This window comes from Ranitomeya variabilis, chromosome 2, assembly GCF_051348905.1.
Source record: "Ranitomeya variabilis isolate aRanVar5 chromosome 2, aRanVar5.hap1, whole genome shotgun sequence".
NCBI classification, from domain to species: Eukaryota; Metazoa; Chordata; class Amphibia; order Anura; family Dendrobatidae; genus Ranitomeya; species Ranitomeya variabilis.
Window position 1 is genome coordinate 275,951,607 of NC_135233.1, and position 17,827 is coordinate 275,969,433.

General features: G+C 43.8%; 1 protein-coding gene across 6 annotated transcripts in view; it reads left to right on the top strand.

Annotated features, from left to right (window-relative positions):
* The window catches only part of DLG3 (discs large MAGUK scaffold protein 3), a 372,427-nt gene that overhangs the window by 148,672 nt on the left and 205,928 nt on the right, over positions 1-17,827 (top strand). Inside the window, exon 1 of one of the 6 annotated variants that reach the window (XM_077284974.1) lies at positions 11,554-12,811. The exons of 4 other annotated variants lie outside the window; for them this stretch is intronic. In XM_077284974.1, coding sequence (XP_077141089.1) covers positions 12,482-12,811 — 330 coding nt within the window. In that variant the 5' untranslated portion in view covers positions 11,554-12,481. Of the gene's footprint in view, positions 1-11,553; positions 12,812-15,390; positions 15,565-17,827 lie in introns of those variants that run through there. One more of the 6 variants, XM_077284975.1, reaches the window with a different exon arrangement.

The following is a 17,827-nucleotide window of genomic DNA, read 5'->3' on the forward strand; positions in this document are numbered from 1 at the left end:
ATGTGAGTATGTAGTGTTTTTTTTTTACTTTTACAATGGTAACCAGGGTAAATATCGAGTTACTAAGCGTGGCCCTGCGCTTAGTAACCCGATATTTACCCTGGTTACAAGTGAACACATCGCTGGATCAGCGTCACATACGCCGATCCAGCGATGACAGCGGGTGATCAGCGACCAAATAAAGGTCCTGATCATTCCCTACGACCAACGATCTCCCAGCAGGGGCCTGATCGTTGGTCGCTGTCACACATAACGAGATCGTTAGCGGGATCGTTGCTACGTCACAAAAAAGCGTGACGTTGCAACGATATCGTTAACGAAATCGTTATGTGTGAAGGTACCTTTAGTAAACTGCAGTGGACTGCAAGCAATACGTAATCAGCATGCATTTAAAAATTAACATAGAACAAGAGTCAACATACAGGTTCATATGAATCAATGGCTCCATTGAGGCCTCTGAGACACCAAGAGTAATGGAATGATTGCTTTACCTGATTACCGATCTGGTGTCTGGCCTTAGGCATACAAAAGATCCAGCCTGTACATCTTCCTCTGCCTACAGTGAGTGAATGGAAACATTGATTCCTTAAGCTGAACAGTATCCAGGTGAAAGGAGTGCACTTAAAATGATAAGCAAGCAAATCTCTAATAAAACATAGCAATAAGATCGATGTAACCGATGCGCTGTGCTGGAAAAAGTCCGCATCTCTTAGAGCCATGGATTCCGCTCAACGTGCATTGGTCCAATAGTCTTTAATCTGTGGTTATTTCCTCACAGCGTCCTATCCAAGGACACCGTTGCGAGAGGCCACTCTGTCTCGTCAGTCACTTCTCTTCAGGATCTCGCTATCACTCATCCTTAGTCTCCTCTCACTTGGGTCACCCTTCCATGCAGCTATGCTTGTTTTACTCTCCAAACCCTAACAGGAATTCTGTCCCTTTCCCTATCAATAACCCCTTCTACTATGGGCTAGTCCCAAAGATTAACGGTCTCCTAACTATCTCCAATATCACTACCTGTCATACATGATCACATCTTATACTGTACATTACATCACACTGCTCACTACAACACAATTCACATAACACGATATACACAAGGTAGACGCAAGACACAAAACACATTATACATAATACAGCACAATGCGATTGGTGTCTTCAGGTGCAGGAATTCAGCAGCACAGTCCACTATCCCTACACATGGAAGACATTATACAGCAGTACTGAGCTGTGTAGTTGTGAAACCAAGACTGAAGTGAAATATACTTGCTGAAAGCTGCAGCATGATCTGCCTGTGTCTAACTGGTTTCTCACTGTTCTGAGCGGAACTTACTCCTTCTTATCCTGCTCCATTCCTTTCAATATAGTATAATAGGTTGTGCAATCTGACACCTCACTGTGCTGGCAGTCAGTCTTGATTTGTTTGATCAAGATGGATTTGCGCTGTTTTTCAGATTGCAAAAGGAGTTTAATCATTTAAAGGGAATCTATCAGCAGGATTTTGTCATGTAGTCTATGAGCACTATAATGTAGAGAAAGAACCCGATTCCAAGGAATTGCCACTTGCTGGGCTGTGTTTTGCCATTTCGATACAATCCGTGTCTTATCAGCAGGAAATCACTATCGGACAACTTGTCTCATGCCTTCTAGTCTAACCTTGCCCCTAGCACTGATCAGTAGCTCTGTATAACTACAAATGTACACAGAAAGTTGTGGTGTAGGTAGGTTTATACACAGCTCAACAACTAAGCTCTGCTAGAACTACAGCAGAGAAAACTGTGACTATCACAACAGCAGCACCCAGTAAACTAAGTGATACATCATTAGAATCAGGGTCTCTGTCCATATATCATGCTGCTGACAGATTCCCTTTAAGCAAATGTTGTTTAAAGGGAAGGTGCCACCAGTTTTTTTGTAGTTTGTTTTTTTGTGAAATTAAGCTTAAAATAGTAAATCAAATGTATTAATGCAATGTTTGCACTATTTGCAAACATTTCTATAGGAAAAATATTATATATTTTCTTACAAATATATATATTGACCACTAGGGGGAGCATTTTCCGTTTTAGACCTCAAGCAGCTATAGTAAGACTTACCAGCTTTACTGTTAGCTGGAAAATTGGGGCAGTAACTCCTGACATCACCATTTCCCTCCCCTTTTGGGTGGTCTAATATCCCTAGGACAGAATGAAGAGCAGCATCACAGGGCGGAGCCATTTTGTGGGTGACTGCCCTGTGATCTGCTATCACCAGCAGTTACTGCATCAGAAACACAGTTACATAGTTTATGTGGTGTGTATGGAGCAGCATTGTCTGTGCAGAGCTGTCTGTGACTCATCCCTCAGTAATAGGAAGGAGCTCCAGGTCTGCAGTGAATGGCCAGGCATTGTGGAGGGAGGGGAGACATACATTGTATGGCTGAGAGAGGTGTCAGGTGTCACCTCTCTCTGCAGGCTGGGAATGCAGTTTACCAGAGATCACAGGGACTGTGTGTGAGGGGGGAGGCGGAGACACAGCAGGAGAAGCACACAGGGCAGCATGTGAGGGGCAGAGGGTCTGCCCAGTGCCTGGAGTACAGAGGGGCAGTGCACATTTCTCCTGTGATAGAGAGTAAAGGCCCCGTCTCACATAGCGAGATCGCTAGCGAGATCGCTGCTGAGTCACAAGTTTTGTGACGCAACAGCGACCTCAGTAGCGATCTCGCTATGTGTGACACGTACCAGCGATCAGGCCCCTGCTGTGAGATCGCTGGTCGTGTCGGAATGGCCTGGACCTTTTTTTGGTCGTTGAGGTCCCGCTGACATCGCTGAATCGGTGTGTGTGACACCGATCCAGCGATGTCTTCACTGGTAACCAGGGTAAACATCGGGTTACTAAGCGCAGGGCCGCGCTTAGTAACTCGATGTTTACCCTGGTTACCAGCGTAAATGTAAAAAATAACAAACTGTACATACTCGCCTTCTGATGTCCGTCAGGTCCCTTGCCGTCTGCTTCCTGATCTGACTGAGCGCCGCAAAGTGAAAGTACAGCACAGCGGTGACGTCACCGCTGCGCTCTGCTCTCACTGTACGGCACTCAGAGCAGGAAGCAGACGGCAAGGGACCTGACGGACATCAGAAGGCGAGTATGTACGGTTTGTTATTTTTTACATTTACGCTGGTAACCAGGGTAAACATCGGGTTACTAAGCGCGGCCCTGCGCTTAGTAACCCGATGTTTACCCTGGTTACCCGGGTGCTGCAGGGGGACTTCCGCATCGTTGAAGACAGTTTCAATGTTTCGATGCCGAAGTCGTTCCCCTGATCGTTGGTCGCTGGAGAGAGCTGTCTGTGTGACAGCTCCCCAGCGACCACACAACGACTTACCAACGATCACGGCCAGGTCATATCGCTGGTCGTGATCGTTGGTAAATCGCTATGTGAGACGGGGCCTTAAGTGGAGCTCAGCAGAGAGCACTGGGCTATAATAAAATGGCAGCTAGTCACACCTACAGCAGTGAGTTGTGCAGCCCACAGAGGCGTGCCCAGCTCACTGCTAACACCTCTCCAATGTTATAGATAGGGTCCGCGGCGGTCTATTATCTCCTATGTCCATGGGGTGCTGTAAAATGACACTGTTAGTGTCGTGAACTGCTGTGAAACCAAGTTGTCAGCCCCCAGTTCCTTCTTTAGACTCATATAACACACGAAATCTGTTTCACATGCATTTAAAACTTGGTTATAGCAGCATGTTATGCTACATTACAGTGATTTATTAATGATCTACAAACGCGGTACCTTTCCTTTAAACTTCTTTAATTGTATAAAACACCAACAAAGTATATAGGGACATGTTTACAAAGCCAACCAGCCCCCACTATAAGGCTATTTTAGTAGTTTCACTAGCGAAAAATGTCCTAGCAGGTTTTTGGTTGGGATAGTATCAGTGAGCTGCAAGTCAGATATTGCTTACAGAGACAGAGTAACTCGGTCCTACCTAAAGAAGGCCTGATATGTCTGTATTAGCAAATATTCTATCCCCACTCATTGTCTGGATGAGTTCTGAAGTCCTAACCAACGGCAGAGGATATCTCAAGATTGTGGGGAATTGAGTATCCAAACGGTTTTGCTTGTGTGTATGCAGACATCTGAACAGGTGTATTTTGAGGTTGTCTGGTCTATGAACAGTGAGACTCTGGTTGGGGTCTATATCTTTATTTTGGGTATCTGGGGTGTGGTTCATAGAATGACTGCAGACTTTCCTGCCAAACCTTAACAATCCCTTTAACATATGACACAGGTTGGGTAGCCATGTCTGACCACCTAGTTTATCGGTGGAGTCTCAAGAGGCACTGAGGAGAGATACAGGGATAGCGAGGCACAGAGAGGGGATGTGCAATATATTCTCGGTCATGATGCTGTCTGGCTTTTCTCTCTGTGCACCATCTATGAGGAGCACTATGGAGTACTTTGCTAAATTTGGCATTTACAGCTTTTTTGGGTGAGAAGTCTGGTGTCACAGGGGTGTGGAGAATAACAGAAAGTGCACTAGCGAAAAATTTGTCAGCTTGGTCTAGGAAAACTAGGGGCAGTCCAGGCAAATATGGCACCATTGGAAGATGTGATATTATACTGCTTGTCAACTTTGTAGGCCTCATATAGCAGTTTTAGGTAACAGTAACACCATGACCAACAAAGCATTTCTGTAACTCCAAAGCTTCTTTCTCTCTGAGATGACAGTGGAGCACATTTGTACATAATTGTTTCTAGGTTATAAAGTGCTGATAATAAATCATAATCTTGCAAAACACTGACATTACATGGGCTCCACTTTTATACTCTGAACTTTCATATCCTTGCTATCAGTTGCTATGGGTAATCAAGGACCCTGTAGCAGTGGAAATACCACCTGGTTACCAAAGTTCTCATTGATGATACTGCTACGTGACGTGGTGTTATGCAGAGCGCTGTTGCTAGGTAGTATTATGGCCTTGTAGCTAGGCCTGTTACAGCACTGCGGAGCTTTTACCTGACTAATACATCGTTATGTCCAGCAATGCTACATTAATGTAGGATTAATATAAGTATTATTATGGGATGTAACTGATGTGAGAACTGAAAGACATTAGGCAGCATGTGAGATGCAAGTGAGTAGTGACGTCCTGACTGGAGTTAGGAGCGGACATGTTCTCCGGAGTCAAGAAATGTCTCATGCAGGGAGTAGCCGGGTAGCAGGTGGGATGTCTGAGGTCCCGCTAGTAGATAGGCGATGGTTTTGAAGTTTAATATGCACTACATAGGAGGTGAATCAGCTTGGTCATGGTCCAGTATGGTATCAGCTAACTGAGTGTCCACCACTAGAGATGAGCTGATCACTTCTCACTACCCCGGTCAAGGCCAGAGCCCTCTGGCTGTGTACAGGAGCTGCACAAACTTCCTTAACCTCAATGATCCCATGTTGGCCTGGCTAGATGTCACCTGTGCACCGCACAGATGATGTCACGCCAAGTCGGCAGATCAAACGCTGTGTCGGGGAACATAAAAGCTCAGGAAGTTCACACAACTCCTGTCCATGGCCAGAGAACACTGACCTGGATCATGGACCAGGGTTGCGCGAAGAGATCAGCTAATCTCTATGTTGGTGTCTTCGAGAGAATACAAGAGGCGACTCTACCACACAGAGAGGTCAGACTCACAGGCACAAGTAGGTAGTGCCATAGAAATACCAGCCTTATTTAGATAGTTGGCAGTGGGCATGATTAAGCATTTTCTACTAAGCAGCACTATCTGAGGGCCTAGATAGGGTCATATGGGAGAATGAAAAGCTTTAGCTGTAGCATGTGAAGTATGTCCAAAATAAAAAAGCCGAGCACACCTGGGTGAGAGAGAGTCGCCAGTAGAATGATGGGGAGCACAGAGGCTTCTAGCTATTTCTGAAGATTGCATCTGCCTGTAAGGAGCACATAAAAATCGTCCGCTGTTTCATCCAAAAATTTGGATGTTTTTTTCTCATTTGTCATCCAAATGCAATCCGTTTGTATACAGTAGCAGCTATTAAAAATTTACAAGCTGAAACACAGTTTTCATTATGAAAGTATTGCAATGTATGCGTAAAAGTCAGATGGTATATGGTGACTCCATATGGAATTCGATTTTCTCTGTGCACCCATAGACATGAATGGGTGAGTATCATCCAACACAGGGAAGAACCTAGTGCATGCTGCGATTCTATTCACCACTCCCCAAACACTCAAATAATACAACCCATTGATTTAAATATCAAGTTCCAGATACATCTGGAAACCCTTAGCCACACAGAAGTGTTACCTGGTCACTGATTGGTCCCCTGGAAACTATATAACCTTGCTCTTGTTGGTGTGTTGCCACCCCCAGAAGATGGCTGTAGCCGAAATGTGCGTTGGGGCTGGCACCATCACCCACAAGAGGTAATGTTTGTACCTTACTGACATGTTGTTATTACTTTTGTTTAGTTTTTTTTTTTGTATTTTCCTTTGTGATTATTCTGTTCATATGATTTTTTGGCTTTATATATATATCTTGGCAGGTCATTTGTAGTATTTTAGTGTACAGCTTCTATTTGATATATGGTGGGTTTTGGTGCCACTTTGTGGTTTCCCACTTTTTAACCTTGTGTGTTATTGTGGCTATTTTTTTTACCCAAAAAAATTTTATTTTTTCAGTATTTTTGGTTCATGTGTACATTTTCTTTCGGATTCTTTATTATTTGTACTGAACCTGTTTTATGTCCATCTATTGGCTTTGGCATCTTATTTTCTAGTGTAGTTTCTAGTTGTAATGTTTGTTTTTTCTGGACATGATGCCATAATTGTTGACTCAATCCTTTTTCATTTCTGATTCTATTCACATGCAGATTCAGTCCATGAAAAAAACCCCCACTCGTCTGCACTGTCCCATTGAATAACATTGGTCAGCTTGCTGTCTAGTTTTTTTTTTCACGGACAGCACTTGGACCAAAAATACAGTTATGTGAACCTACCCTAAAGATTGAAGTATAACCATGCCAGAGAATGATCGCCGATTCCTGTGTGTATGTAGTAAACAGAATGTCTAATTGCAGTCATTGCACATGAGCTAGCTCTCATAGCATAACATTACAATTTTACATTTAGAGATATACTGTATTTTTCTGCACTTGGCCAGTGTCCTATCAAATCCAGACTAATTTAAAAAAGGCAGCACTTTGATTCTTCCATTGGAAAAAAATAATAATAATATATTCACCATGGAACATTGTATGAGTGAATAAATGACATTATTTTCACTGGAATAGTAGCACTGCTGCCTTTTTTTCAATTATATGAATGACGTTAAGACATTATAGTGGGGGTCTCTCATTCAAGAACTCATTCTAGTAGCCAGAGAGAAAACATGCTACATGTTTGATTACTGCAGATTACATGTTTGTATTCAGGCTTTTCTTCCACTCTGTCTACTTGAGTGTCATTATGCCATACATAGGCTTTTAAAAAGAGGTACGGTAGTCCTAATGGTACGAAACATGGCTGGCAACATTTTTTTTTATTTTTCCAGGGCAACTTATCCAAAAATTACTAACAGCCAAAATTTTTATGGACAAATTGATAAAAACATAAGATAAGTGATATTCCTATAGTGTAGAATAATGAGCAGCCCTAACGGTGAACTATACAAGGATAATAATTACAGTCATGACTCATAATAAAAAAAATCAACATTTTTTTAGGCCACGTTCACACATTCAGTATTTTACATCAGTATCTGTAAGCCAAAACCAGGAGTGGGTGATAAATCCAGAAGTGGTGACGTGTTTCTATTATACTTTTCCTCTGATTGTTCCACTCCTGGTTTTAGCTTACAGATACTGATGTAAAATACTGACCAAATACTGATAGCGTTAATGTGGCCAAGTTTTGTTTCTCTGTTCCTGGAAATGAACAGAAAAGCAAAAGTCAAAAACACAGGTGTGAACAGAGCTTTATTAACGCTGACATGAGCAGAGCCTATGGCTGTCGTTCCCATGATGAGCTTTTGATGTTGCATATTTTCTACACTTATTAGATAAATTAGGTTATTTGAGTTTTTCTTTGCGTGCATTTTATTTACATGCATTTTTTGTCTTTTTTTTTTTGTAAGTCACATTTTAAATAAAGCGCCTTTGTTTTTTATACTTCCTGGTATTTGGCTTTGACAAAACTTTATTGATATAGTCATGTGCGGGTTACATGCGTTTTTGATGCATTTATGCCGCAGAAACACATTTTTTACCTGCAGATTTTCTGCATCTAATACAAGTCTATAGGGAAAATCTGCACATACATCTCAGGGTTCCTGAAAGAGAAGTTGACAAATTGCAGATTTGAAACACCGCAGGTCAGTTTACGCCAAGTTAAAAAAGAAGCCGAGTGGGCAGGAGATTTCTATAAATCCCATCCACGCTGCTGGAACTGTAAGATGCTGCGTTTTTGATACAATGAAAATACAAAGCGTCAAATGCTCACCAAAAGCTCAACTCGGCGCACAGCCTAAGGCCACGTTCCCACAATGAGCATTAGGGCTCATTTCCACTGGCGAGGAAAATGGACGAGTGCAATCCGATAAAAAATCGGATTGCACTCGGACCAATGTTATTCAATAGGTGTCTTTTCATTTGCGATTTTTTTCTCAGCCGAAATCGGACTGAGAAAAAAATCGCAGCATGCTGCGATTTGCTGCGAGTCTCGGACGAGACTCGCCAATGCAAGTCAATGGGTGCGAGAAAAAAAACGGACAGAATACGGACCATCCGTATTCCGTCCGTTTTTTACGGATACATCACCATTCTGTGGCCTAGAACACTGTCCATGGTCCTGTAACTGACTGTATAAAAATAGTTGCAGAGAAAAAAAACGGATTGCATACGGATGTCATACGGATGTAAAACGGATGGTGCGATTAAAAATCGCATTGCACTCGCATTACACTCGCATGACAATCGCATACGCTACATCCCTTTTTTCGGTCCAGATTACGGACCGATTTGTCTCTCGCCAGTGGAAATGAGCCCTTAGGTGAGTTTTTGATGTTGCTGATTTTTTTACGGATTCTTTTTCTAAGGCCATGTTCACACGTTCAGTAATTGGTCAGAATTTCACATCAGTATTTGTAAGCCAAAACCAGGAGTGGGTGAACAATCAGAGGAAAAGTGTAACAGAAACACGTCACCACTTCTGTATTTATCAACCACTCCTGGTTTTGGCTTACAAATACTGATGTAAAATACTGACCAAATACTGAACGTGTGAACGTGGCCTTAATGAAGCATACAGATCCATTGCATAACTGATGCAAATGAAAGTGGAAGGGCCTGATAATGGGGTCCTTCGTTTTTTTCTCTTGTGTGTCTTTTTTATGATGGAACAAAAAGTGCAGTATTCTGTGACTATAAAAAGGAGCCCAGATAAGCCGAATCTGCTACAGTCTCGGAACCCCTGACGCAGAATGTGAACAGAGCCGCGGTTGCAATAAATACCTGCAATTTATTCTTGATGTCATACAATACCTGTGATATAATCAACCCCCGCATTCATGTAGGACTGGCTGGACAGCTCGGCCTCTTTCCATGAGCTGTGTTCACAAGGGATGACTTTTGTGCGCTCTAATTCTGCCATATGTCATGCTGGAAATATACCTTGTAGTTTGGCACATGCAAATAACACTCATTTTTTAGCAGAACTTCAGGTTTTTTCCATGATGAAATCATTTAGCTACATGTGAACTTTGCCTTACTGGATCTCATCTGGATGTAATGGGGTATCAGTTCCTATAATAGAAGTAGATTTGGCAACAGCTTTAAACGCAATTACCTAATGTCCATTATCCGTGTAGCAAAAAGTCCAAACACCCTTTAGGTCATGTTCACACTGCAGAAAATTTCTGATGCGGATCTTATAAAAAAAAAAAAAATCTGCAACAAATTAATACACAGAATTCACATGTGTTACATAGATATATAGGTAGAAAAAAAAGACTTGCTAAACATTTATTACTAGATTATTTATAACCCACAATGCCATTTGTAGTGAGGAAAGCATCCAGCACTTTTTTAAAAGCTGATATAGTGTCTGCCATTACTACCTCCTGCAGTAGGACATTACACAGTCTGACTGCTCTAACTGTAAAGAATCCTTTCCGATTTCACTGCCAGAATCACCTTTCTTCCAAACAATTAAGTCATGCGCCAGTCTGTACTGACCACACATATATTTATACATGTAACTAAGATCTCCTCCGAGATGAGAGGCCTCCATCCCTTGTAATAATCAAGTTGCCCGCCGTTGAACTAATTCTAACTTCTGAATATTTTTTTTTTTAAATGTGGAGCCCAAAACTGGATCACATATTCTAGATGTGGCCTCACCAGAGAGTGGAGGACACAAGTTGTAAAGTCTTTACCTGGTTTACTGGTGGTAGTAGTCCACACTCCAGGGTACCAGGCACAGGTGGTGATGTGGTCCGGTCGGCTTGGAGGCAAAGGTGACCCCCCTCCCAGGTGAGGTCCGGAAGCCTTTCCTACTTGCGCTGAGATGGTGAGACCCCTGCTGCTTGTAGCTTACTGGCAAGGTATCCTCTGTCTTGTCCTGGAACAGCGGCCTGCACGGTAGGCAGTTTGAGCCTTTTTATAGGGTCTCTACCACGACCCGGGCTCTTAGAGTACTGCTGTACCTCAGGCTTGGTGCGGGCAGTTAACGTGTAGTTTAGTGCCTTCCGGTTCTGCTATGTGTCTTAGAGTCCCACAAAAGCCTCGGGCTCCCGATACCTGGTTTCTGCACTTCGGTTCGAAGGGTGCCTGGTCACAGTTCCCCTCTGAGCCCTGTTCCACTCCTGTGCTCCTTTCCTCAATGCACCACTGCATACAACAACCCTTCAGGTTCTCTCTTCACAGAGGCTGCAGCTCTCACGTGGCTGTTAGGCCCCCCTGTCTGATCCAGACATCCTTCTCAGTCAGTGTCGCTCTCAGACTGGCTCCTCCAACTGGCTAACTCCTTCTCCAGGACAGGATACTTAAAGGGAACCTGTCGCCCCCAAAATCGAAGATGAGCTAAGCCCACCGGCATCAGGGGCTTATCTACAGCATTCTGGAATGCTGTAGATAAGCCCGATGTATCCTGAAAGATGAGAAAAAGAGGTTAGATTATACTGTATTGTATTGTACTGTAAATCGCTGTAGACTTCCAATGTGGAATCCGAGGACAAGTCTGCAGCGTGAGAACTGGGCCTCAATGGTTCAGAGTCAGAAGAGATAACAGGATACATTCATGTGAGGCCATGTTTTCCTATGTAAGTAAATGTAATCATAGCTAAAGTCTCTCATGGTAATACCCCCTGCTGTGTGTGACCTGTAGTCCTCCACACAGGGCTGTGTATTGCTGGAGGAGCCCTGGGTGCAGTAATCACTCAGCCATGTGCACACAGCTGCACACAGAGGCGTTATTACAGCGCAGCTGTGACGTCAGCACTGTGTGTGGTGACGCTTAGCAGCACTTGTCATGAGGTAATAACGCTTCCGTGGGTGGGTGGCAACTCTCTGCTCTGATTTTGATAAAATGTCGGTGGTCCTCCCCTCACCCCGCTCCCCCTCCCCCCGTGCTATCCGTCAGCTGCAGCTCCCGGTCTCCGTTGACTCTTGTGGATTAACCCCCTAGCTGCCGGAGCGCCGTGCGCTTGGAATCCCGGCGCTCTGCACTGCAGGCCTCCTTCTGGCGTGTGAGGGGTTACAGCCGGTGGTGCTGATGCTGCTGCTGGTTCCTGATTGGCTGCATCCAGGAGCTGCTGCATCCAGAGGCAGAGAAGCAGCGGCTCCATCAGGGACCAGCAGCAGCGGCAGCAGCAGCCTCCTCTGCAGCCCGTCCGGGAGCACCCAGCACCCAGCCGTAGGCACCCACACCCGACACTGCTGACAGGGAGAAAGGGGAAGGAGGACGCCATCTTGTCGGACGGATCCTGGAGGGAGCACGGGCGACTGCATTTTATTAGCCCCCTCCTCATAGCAGACCCCCACAGCCAGTACAGCCAGTACAGCCAGTACAGCCAGTCGGAGGAGGAGGAGAGCCCTGCAGGATTTATGCTCAGGAAATCGGGATTTTATTGTTAATAAGAGCAGATTTTAATCATTTTCCCGGTGATTGCATGGATTGGATTTCTTCTGCTTCCTGCCCCATCCACCCACTGGTCACATGCCATCTGCCTTTCTAGTTGTCATTTTGCAAATGTTTTGATGTTTTTGGGGCATTGTGTGTCCAATCCAGGGTAAATATTCCGCACTGTCGCGATCCCCCCTTTTATACTGGAATATATCGCGATCCTCGCCTGGAGACGTGGCCCTGTGAGGAGCTGCTGCCATCGTCACCCAGCCTTACTCTGGGGGTGTCTCCTGTGCCAGCAGCAGCAGAGTCGGGGGCTGGGGGTCTGTGATTGCGCCTCTTCATCTTGGAGTCGGAGCCTAGGATGCACAAACATCATCATTGCTGCAAGTGCCCAGAGTGTTACGAGGCATCTCGCATGTCCGCCCTGCGCAGGATGGAGCCCCCGACATATGGCGAGTGGCAGCATGAGCAGTATGGGGGCGGCTATGGGGGCTACAGCTCGCAGACCCTGCCATCACAACCTGTGGTCACCCCCACAGCTCGAGGAAAAGCAAAGCTCGTGCCAGCCACGCGTGAAAACCTCACCCCAACACTGAAAGGGCCCCCCAAAAGTGCCACCCCCAAAATGAATGGCAACAGTCCCAACTGGTGGCCAGAGTGTACGTGCACCAATCGTGACTGGTATGAGCAGGTGAGTGATGTGTCTGTATGTGGCTTACCTCCCTTCCCCTCAAGCCCTAAGCCTGGAAAGGCCTGATCACCCCACCATTGAAATGATATTCACCCCAAATAATGGGGACCGCAGATCTGTGTCTACAGGTATCATCACAACCTCACAATGTGTGTATATGTATAATAATAATAATATATATATACACACACACACAATTGTATTAATATGTACAATTGTTTGCAATTCTGTGACCAAATATATTAACTTAGCAACCAACCAATAATGTAATCTACAGATTAATTAAAATTTTCTCTCAAAGCGTGCGGGGTACGAAAAATTACTCATCTAGAAGGAGAAAAGGTGTCTTTCTGCGCACACCATGATGCATTTCATGTAGGATGTGCTTGCTGTACGGCTGCCATGTCACATTATATAACATGTATGGTGCTACTAGATGGGATAACGCAGGCCTGGGTGTGGGTGTATGGAATGGTGCAGCTTTTATCCAATGTGTATAAGATAAGATTCTCTTATGCTTGGTTTTCTTTTAATTATGTAACCCAATTTTGGATATTTATTTATTTGCATCCAAAATGGCACACGTATATGTATTCTTCCCATACGTGAATCTGGCACACTGTGTGGGTGGATGCACATATGCGTTTCCTCTGGGCTGTGAACGGTCTACTCTGCAGGTGGAAGAGAAATAATATTGGTACATCAATCACTATAATATTGGGGGGCCGCTACCTGTAGGGGGGGCAAATTGTGCTCACTGGTTATATGGTTAAAGCTGTAGTTAACAATCCAATTAGAGATGGAATATGCTGTTGTGTGTATTAGACATACAGTATGGTATATCTGCTACATAAAACCATGCAGGTATCAGACAATATGGCCAATATTCACAAGGAATGATGCAGCTTAAAGGACTGAATGTATGAACAGAAATGATCTGTAATATTTGCACTAGCTTCATAGAGAGAAATAGTGAATGAAAATGTCCCAAGGTAAAGCAGCGCTCCCTCCTAGACCCCCACCATCCATGCACATACAGTAATGTGTGAGACGCCTGGCCAAGGTGCCAGACTGCACTGACAACAGGAGAACTACTCCTCAACAGGTGCCCCCTACTTCAGGTAGTTTGCCTGTAACAGCAGAGTCCCTGCCCACCATCCCATCCGTGCCTCGTCCGGTGTCATCTAATGCATTGTTTCCTTCACCTCCATCAATAGTCTTTATTTCTACTGATGCTCCCAATAGAAAGTCACATCTTTTGCCATCTTTTTTTTTGTCTTTACCACTTACTTTGTATTTCTCTTTACAATATGAAATCAACTCGAATGAATATGGATATATATATATATATATATATATATATATATATATATATATATTTGCATGCATTTCTGTATACATACATCCATTCATGTAGGTAGCCAAGGATGGGGGAGTTTATGTTTTCCTGCATTACAGTCATAGTCTGTTCAGAAAATGGACGGAGTAATCTCAGTGCTGTAAAATGGAGGCTGTAAGGAAGGAACACTAGTGCAAGAAAAGACATTTCTACGTTAGTCATCTTCGTCTTTTCATCACATATATGCACAGCTTGCTTATTGCTTTTTAAAAAAAATAATCCAAACGTATATTTTATACATTTTTGTGTTTGGCCATGTACTGTGTAAAGCATTGGTGATAGCACTGGGAGGATAAGCAAGTGTGTTGTAGGAGAGGGAACAAGAATAATGAAGATTTTCATGTTTATCAGGTGGATGGTAAAATAGCAGCTGATTATTTTTGTGTTTTTATGGAATAAAAAACAACCTGCTCAACATTATAACAAAGTAAATTCATAGTTGACGCTTGTCTGACAGGTAACACTGAAGAAATTACACATAATATGTGTAAAATATATTATACATCCACACAGGTGTGTAAACTAAATATATATTTTATATGCTTGAGATATATATCTATATCAAGCATATAAAATATATTTAGTATACACACGTGCGTGTTTGTATATATATTTATATTACACACACACAGTGTCTGATGCTATACACACACACGTATGATGTGTGTATCTGTTTGTTTATATACATGTGTATATATATGTATATAAGATATTCATGTGTGTATAATGTAGCCTCTTTTCGACATACTTATTTAAAGCATACACACGTATGTGCGTGTAATTATATATTATATATATATATACACACACATATTTATATGTGCCATATACACTATTTGTTGGAAAAATCTTATAGGATACACTCACATACGAATATGTATATATACACACATACGTACACTATATATATATACATACATACATACACACACACATATATACAGTCATACCAACTTTTATACATGTCTAAGTGTGGATATGACTGTATATGTGTATATTATATTATTATACATCCCCCTATGTACTCAGACTGTGTGCATAGTGGCCCTGTACACTTGTAAGCTGCCTGACAGCTGGTGACTCCCCTGAGGCAGATTACTGGCAGTGTAAGAGTTAATTCTCTTGGGGAGGGAGGATGGAGTCGGAATTCAGTTACCATGGAAACCTCCTCCTCCTGCTCAGATCACCATGTACCAGAATCTGCACACTCCCACCCCTCCGCCATGGCTCCCTCACTCCCTCGCTTCCTTTTCCCTTCTCCCTCTTGCTCCTCTGTGTGTAGTCTCCAGCACTGACGATGGCGGAGTACGGATGGATACACAGAGACGTGGGACCCTCTAGATCGCAGCGCCAGGTCCTGTATTCCGCCGCTGGTTTGCATGTCTTGGCAGTGTAGATTCATCCCACCAGCACCACCACTACAGGTGTAGCAGAGGCGAGGTCGTTGTTCTGCACAGCTCGGCACATCAGTAGGTTGATGGACGTGTGCCGTGCACATAATTCTGCCACACGGTCCACGGATAGTGCCGCATTTAGCTCTGTGAATGTGTAGCGCTGTAGATGGATATGCCTCCATTACAGTCAGGTTTTGATAATGCCGCAGCTCCTGTGTGTGAAGAAATGGCCACACGTATGACGTCGTTAGTTGGGAAACAGGAGCACAGCAGGTCGTGGAGGAGGCTGTTAGACCCCCATGTTTCCCTCTACCTGCTAAAGAAATAATGGAGGAATACTGGGTGATGTTTAGAAGAACAGATGGGCTTATGTCTGAAGGCAGAATGGGCTAGTGCTGGCCATACTCCTCCTAGAGCTGTCGGCTCATTCATCCATACGTATGAGAGCGCAGCGCAGCAGGTGGGCGGCGGGCCACTGACTGACCCCTCTGATGGGGGCTTATCTCCAGTGGGAACAAAAGGATTGGGCATAGTAAAATCCAACATGCCCAAACCTCCTCTTCCTGACATCTGCCATTAGTGGAAAATTGGGACGCCCACATATACATGTGATTTTTTTTCTGGTCCCACCACAACCCTGACATTTATCTACTATGGACGGCCAACTTTTAAAGGGAAGGTGCCGCGATTTTAATTTTTGTATTAAAAATTATTGATTATACAATCAATTTTTTTTAATACAAAATTAAACTACTTTAATAGTTTTTATTTATTGACATTTATGTGTGCCACTGGAGGCTGCCATTTTTAACTAGTTGGGGTGTGTGTCTGGGAACGACACTTGGACACCTCACTTACCGCAGCCATGGGCATAAGAGCCAACGGTCAGACTCCAACCGCATCCCTTACATTAATGCCGCTCCTCCTGCCTCTCAGCTGTGGCCTGGGCACATCCTCCTGGGCTGTCCAGGTCACAGCTGTGGGAGGAGATCGCGGCCATTTTGTTGCAGCCCGCAGCATATGCCGTGGGCTTTAAGTTTCTCTGTCATTGCACGTAATGCTCAGTGCGTGCTATGACAGGAGATGCCGGTAAGCTTGTGGGGTCATGTTGGCAGATGTCACTGTGACCCCGCAGCTGTGACTGTCACCCGCGGTAAAGCCGGTACTGTCAGTCACAGCGCTGCAGGATCATGCTGGCAGATGTCAGTGGTCAGCGTTACCCCGCAGATGTAATTGTCACCCGCAGTAATGCTACCGCCGGTACGGTCACACAACCGTATTTTACACCTGATTAGTGTCAGTGAGAAAAATAAAAAGGACATCACTTAGATCAGTGTTCTTCAATGGGGCAGTGCAGGTGAACGATTTTTTTGGACTCAATCGAGTCTACGTGTCCCCCCTCCAAAAAAAAAAAAATGAATGCCATGTGGAGCCACGGTATAGCATCCAATTTTTATGGATACATTGCAGTTCTGTAACATAGGAACCTGTAAATGGTCTTTTAAAAGAGTCGTAACTGCGCTGCTGAGTGAAAAACGGACAGCACATAGATACGCAAGGAAAAAAAATCCCACTTTTCCGGATGAAACTCTGAATTATTATTATTATTTTTTTTTTACATATGCTACCTACCTTTACTTGTAGTGTTATTCCCATCTCCACGGATGGATATGGTTGGATATTGCTTATACACAATCACTTTTGCAATTTACTGTTTTGTCATATTTGCAACCAGTCTTGAGATATTAACAGTTTTCTATTGAGCTTGTTGCCTAGGAGGCCGGCCGCCGCTGCTGCGGTGAATCCTGTATGCACTGATCTGAAGCTGGCATGGATTTGGAGATGATGGTGCACTCCAGCGATTCTGTCAGCCCTAAAGCAGTGCTTACCAGTACAATAGATAAAAGGTTGAAAGCACTGTGCATGTTTGGCCACTCCTGCCAGACAGCAGGGGTGGGCGGTCTCCTAGGCAATAAGCTGTATAAAATAGATAAGTATTAAAAGCTCAAAAATAGCTAAAATTTTAAACGGTAAATAGCAGAAGTGCTTGTTTTTCTAACCACTATCCAACAATAGCCTCATATGAAGATGGGAATAACCTTCTAAAAGTATTGCTGAGGGTTAAGGAGGCAATACTCTTGACTAAGGGACATTTCTTAAAGGGAAATCACTCAACAGGCAATAACCAGTATCATTGTTCAGATCCAATTATTTAAAGGGGTT